At 33.1% G+C, this 5,157-nt stretch overlaps 1 protein-coding gene across 2 annotated transcripts; it reads right to left on the bottom strand.

Annotated features, from left to right (window-relative positions):
* Positions 1 to 1,310: 1,310 nt before the first annotated feature.
* On the bottom strand, positions 1,311 to 3,641 carry LOC124848063 (cellulose synthase-like protein H1). 2 transcript variants are annotated; one of them, XM_088113780.1, is made up of 7 exons: positions 3,222 to 3,641; positions 2,792 to 3,116; positions 2,594 to 2,719; positions 2,053 to 2,169; positions 1,727 to 1,939; positions 1,501 to 1,596; positions 1,311 to 1,378 (listed from the first exon to the last, which is right to left on the bottom strand). In XM_088113780.1, exons 1-7 carry the CDS (start codon positions 3,479 to 3,481, stop codon positions 1,367 to 1,369), a joined length of 1,149 nt encoding a protein of 382 aa, XP_087969906.1. In that variant the 5' UTR covers positions 3,482 to 3,641; the 3' UTR covers positions 1,311 to 1,366. The 2 variants fall into 2 exon arrangements, with proteins under 2 accessions (XP_087969906.1, XP_087969907.1); XM_088113781.1 differs by having other exon boundaries at positions 1,311 to 1,375.
* Positions 3,642 to 5,157: the final 1,516 nt, after the last annotated feature.

Here is a 5,157-nt window from a genome sequence, read left to right as displayed (position 1 = left end):
TGATGTTGTCCATCGTTCGGTAACAACAGACGAAGAGATTTGTGAAGGTCTCTATCAGTTATTATTAGGTTTAATCCTTTCGAATGTCCCTATTTGTGCAGAATCGTCTCAACTAGGTCCTCGTATTCTTTTTTATCTCACTTAGGTCCCTATTTATGTAAAATTGAATCAATTAGAACCTTGCCGTTAATTTTAATGAACGACGTTAAAATTGTAGTAAAATAGGATGCTGACTATGCATGTGTGAGACTGGTGGCAGAGTTACGTGGAATTTAATTATTTTAAATTTTTAAAAACTATCATCTTCCTCTTATGAATGACTGAAACTTCTTCAGTATATGTATTCCTAAAAACCAGAAAAAACTAAATTAATTTCTGTAAGCACACGCATATCCATTCAATATAAGCGGAATCCAATAACAAAAGATGCTGCATAATGAATGTCATGTTCTGGATGACAGCAAAAACCAAATTAATTTCTATTCCTAATTAATTTCTTCATCAGATTAAAATTGGATTTTTGATTCTAATTTTCCACAGAGAACTCAAATAAGGGTTCAGACTTTGTATTTTTAGAATCTGGAAAACCCAACCTTGGCTAGCTTTAGAAACCTTTTTTTTTTTCAGTTCGTCCTCTTTTTCTTTTATGTGAGCCACCAGAAGCTTCAAGCTTCTTCTTCTCTCTAATCTCGCGGACCACCCAACCTTGGGAAAAACCATCCTTGGCTCGTGCTTAGGGGGTGATCTCGCGAAGACGCGGCGGAGGAGCGACGGAAAGGCGTCGGAGGCGCGACGAAAAGGCGTCGGAGGCACGTTGACAATTGTTATTCTTCTTCCCTCCGTTCTGATTCGTGGCAAGGAGGAAGCTTCCTTCCTCCTCTCTCTTCTGTTTTTGATTGGGTTCCGTAGAGGTTTCTGTGTCGATACCTGATTTTTGCGAACTGAGATTAAGGTTTTCACTTCAAATCGATTTAGGAAATCCTAGGTTCCCTCTGTATTCGAAATTTGGTTGGGATTCTTCTTCCTTGTAGATCGACGGTGAGGGCTTCTGCGTTTTGCAGCGAGGGTTCGGTTGGAGATTTTGAGGGTTTTGATTATTGCGTTTTTGGATGTTATTGAGATTTGGTTTTTCCATTGCAGGTTGATGATTGCAGTTTGATATTCGCCTCTCGAACTGAGGGTTTCTGGCTTGCTATCTGATTCTTAGTTCTTCTCATAAGAGGAAGATGATAGTTTTTTAAAATTTAAAATAATTAAATTCCACGTAACTCTGCCACCTGTCTTACACATGCTAGTCAGCATCCTAGTTTTGATTTTACAAACTCCTTTGAACTTCCAAATTGTTGTGTTAGTAATTTCTTTTCACCTAATTTTCCTGCTAAAGAATAACAAAATGGTCATATATATGAGAATCAACTATTAATAAGCACATCTGAAAATTTGGATCATGAAAATGTAAGATGAATGAGATAATTTCGTGTATTTATGAGAGGGAAACACCTTTTCTGCCAATTTCGATTTCTTCAGGATAAAGACCGTACATAACATTTCTTCTGTGGAATGCGTTAGTTCCTGAATAGTGGGGTCCTTGAAGTCCTGCCATGCCCCGTATTATGTACTACATTAGATATTAAACAAGAAAATGTCGGTTCAAAAAGATCCCTTTTTGATAAAATTTGCTTGACAAGAGAAAAGGTAGAGCTTCGTTTAAAACTGAGAAAAACACCTCAAATGCAGCCACCCACTGATTTCCAAAAGGGTCGTCTTTTATCCCATCGTAGAATTGCTGAAAACATTGAACAAAAGCAACTTCCTTTCCTCCCTTGGGATCCAACAAAATGCACATAGCATGCAGAACAATCTTGGGATTGTTTACAACCATGTCACAGTCTACGTTCAACATAAAGGGGGCATTGGTCATCAATCCAGACACTCTTGTCTGCACATAATATAGGAATTATGAGAATATGTGAGTCATTAATTCAAAATAAATTGAGTTGGGTCATTACCTTCAACGTGTTCCAGGACTAAATGTTAGTTAAAAAAACTTACCAAGACATTCATAGCTCCAGCTTTGTAATTATGCGTTTGATGTGGCTTCTTCTCTCTAGATACGTATACTAAGTGAGGCAATCCATCAGAAACGCCATCCTTATTCTCCAATATAACCTGTGCATATACACATTGTAAATAAGTCCTTTTCTTGTTCCTTTTTCACCGGTATAACTGTGGCACATAGCTAAATGTTCATATATAAAAGTATATTTGAAAATAATTTGATTGTTTATAATTTTGGAAACGAAAGAAATGGAAGAGAAATAAAGGTTATTTTCTGAAAATCCAACACAAGTATACCACACATACATGTATAATATAGAAACAAAGGTTATTTTCAAAACTGGAAACTGTTCTTTATAGGAATGATTTCTAGAAAGCAACTGTATATATTAAAATATTATTTTTATTTGTATATAATAGAAAATCATTTTTTTTTTATTTCAGTAAAGTCTACCATGTATCATGAGAATTTTAAAGCATATGTATCCCATCTGGTTAGATGCATGAATATGTTTTACTGCTATGTGTTAGTTACCTTAATTATGGTTGGATGGTTTCTTCGTTCTGTATTAGAGAAAACTGCGAATTCTCCATCAAGTTGTAGTGGAATTTGTTTCCTTGTGACATCTTGAATTTTGAGGATAAGATTGTCATACATATCCTGCAGTTACAGTAGGATATGGAAGTGACATCATTGATTGATTGAAGAGGAATAACAATACTGTATAGTTACCTTCATTCGTGACCATTCTTGCTTGAATTCTGGCGAGTGTTCACTGTCGATGGTGGCAACGCTGGAGAAGTAGCTGAAGGGTGCTCTAAGTTGAATTTTGTACTTCTTACAGAAGGGTACCCAAAACTGAGCAAATTTGGAAGCTTCGACAAGAGCATAGAAGGTAAGAGGGGAACAACCATCATCAGAAACATAGCAAGCAAGTTTGTTGGTGGGATAATCAAGTGCTAGAAGAGACAACACAGTGTTGGCTGTGATGATGGGTGGTTCAAGAACAGGGTCTGCTGTTGCCACAAACAAATCTACTCGTGGAAGTTCAGGAACCCTGTGGGTGAAGTGTAAGAAATGATGCATACTTATATAATAAGCATTAAACAAGAAGAACGTTTAACATTGTGACTTAGTTATTATGAAGAGATGAAGTTGATACCTTTGCAAGAGACGATTTGGGTGGGTTATGGTGACTGCAGGAGTCCACTTGGTGGTGAGAGTGATAATCCAAGTGAAGGTGAACCAGGATTCGCATATGAAGGCAAGGATCCATGGGATAGTGAAGTTGTTGGATGAGAAAAGACGGTAACTAAGAAGCAAAAGAAGGAGGAGTAAAATGAAGGTGTCCATAACTCTTTGGTATGTTCGTTTGAACCAAACTTTTTCATAGAGAGGCCGATCATCTTCTTGCTTGGCCATTGAGCAAATCGCAAGAAACTAGACCAACCTCTGCACTTCCTATAATTTTCTGCTAATAACAGATAAGGCTACTCTTAAAGACGCTGCTATTCATGGAACTCGCCTATGTTATACTTGTCAACCTTCGGAATTCTAAAATGCAATTCACTCCCTTGTATGATCTTTTATGCTTGGATAGGAATCTTTTAATTGAACTTCTAAGAATTTATACAAGTTTTAAACGTTCAAATTTCTATATTAAATTTATACTTTTTAATATTATTTTTTTACTTGGTTTAAACAATACAAACATAATGGAGTGAGTAGGATTCAATATTGTTTTTGACGTGGGATTAAGATCAATTATTTGGTCTTTGATGTATTGCTTATTTTCGATATTAGATCAGATCAATTTAGACAAATAACAATGAATATTGTAATTAATGAGTAACCTACTCTTTTACCTTAAATCTTTATTTATAAATTTTATGGTAGACTTGTGATTTAAGATTGACTTAATTACGTCCTAAAGGTAAATAATGGTACTTTAATATTAAATTAATCGATTTTATGATTAGTTAACTTTGGTATAGTTTACACAATTCGGTTTGTGAATGGTACAAAGTTTCTTATCATTTGGTCTATCAAGTAACTCTCCTAACTTAAGTTTCTTATCATTTAGTTGATCATCTAAACTCGTAATTTATTACGGACTTAATAATTACTATAATTGATCGAACCATAACGTCCAAATTGTAGTTGATCTGACTACTATAATACAAATATCATATTATTCTAATAATTGTAGAGTACTTTCATTAAGTTTAAACTAATCATAATTATTGTTTTTGGGTGTTGCTCCCTCCACTACCCCAAGTGTTTTTGCATCTCTCCACTATTTTCTTTTATTCCAAAAATACTCTATACCTCCCCTCTATTTTCTTTTATTCCAAAAATACCTTACATCTCCCCACTATTCTCAACAATCTTTCTCTTCCTCTCTCTCTGCATTAATGGAGCATTCATATGACTTAGATTTAAACTTGTGATATATTGCAAAATATAAAATCCAGATGAAACTTCAATATTAGTGCTTCTACCACTTCCATTTTATAAACTTAAAAGTTAGATGCAAATACAAAATAATAAACATAATAATATTAATAATAAATAATATATTATTATTATTATTATTATTATATAATAACTTTATAATGACGAAAGAACTAAATAAATTTCAAATCTTTAACAAATAACTTTTCTTTTATATTTTAAGTATTTAATAATATTTTTATATTATTTATCTAATAAATTAAATACTTTATTCAAGTTATTTGAGTCAAACATGTCGGTAAGTTAAAACATAATATAATGTTAAAAATTATAGATATTAAGTGTAAAAAAACACATATATATAAACATTTTTCTAGAAATTTAGAACAAAATTTTATCATTTATTGAGTAATTTGAAGAAAAAAAAATATATTGAACAGTGAAAATAAGATTGAATCAAACTTATTTAAGGGAAAGTGTAAATAAAATTTTGCAATATATCATAAGTTTAAATCTTAGCCATGTGAAGTATTTTTGGAATAAAAAAAATAGTAGAGAGATATAGAATATTTTTGAAATAAAAGAAAATAGGGAGAAGGTGCAGGAGCACTTAGAATGATGAAGGGAGGAACACGCATTGTTTT

This window comes from Vigna umbellata, chromosome 4 (assembly GCF_029865625.1).
Source record: "Vigna umbellata cultivar VRB3 chromosome 4, Vumbellata_1.0, whole genome shotgun sequence".
Classification (NCBI taxonomy): Eukaryota; Viridiplantae; Streptophyta; class Magnoliopsida; order Fabales; family Fabaceae; genus Vigna; species Vigna umbellata.
Note: the sequence above shows the minus strand (reverse complement) of the source record. Positions and strands in the feature narration are given on the sequence as shown.

Coding starts and splice junctions, on each gene's coding strand:
- LOC124848063 (XM_088113780.1), bottom strand. CDS start 3,481: ATGGCCAAGCAAGAAGATGATCGGCCTCTCTATGAAAAAGTTTGGTTC. Junction 3,117..3,221: donor CCAAATCGTCTCTTGCAAAG/GTATCAACTTCA, acceptor CTTCACCCACAG/GGTTCCTGAACTTCCACGAG. Junction 2,720..2,791: donor AAGAATGGTCACGAATGAAG/GTAACTATACAG, acceptor CTGTAACTGCAG/GATATGTATGACAATCTTAT.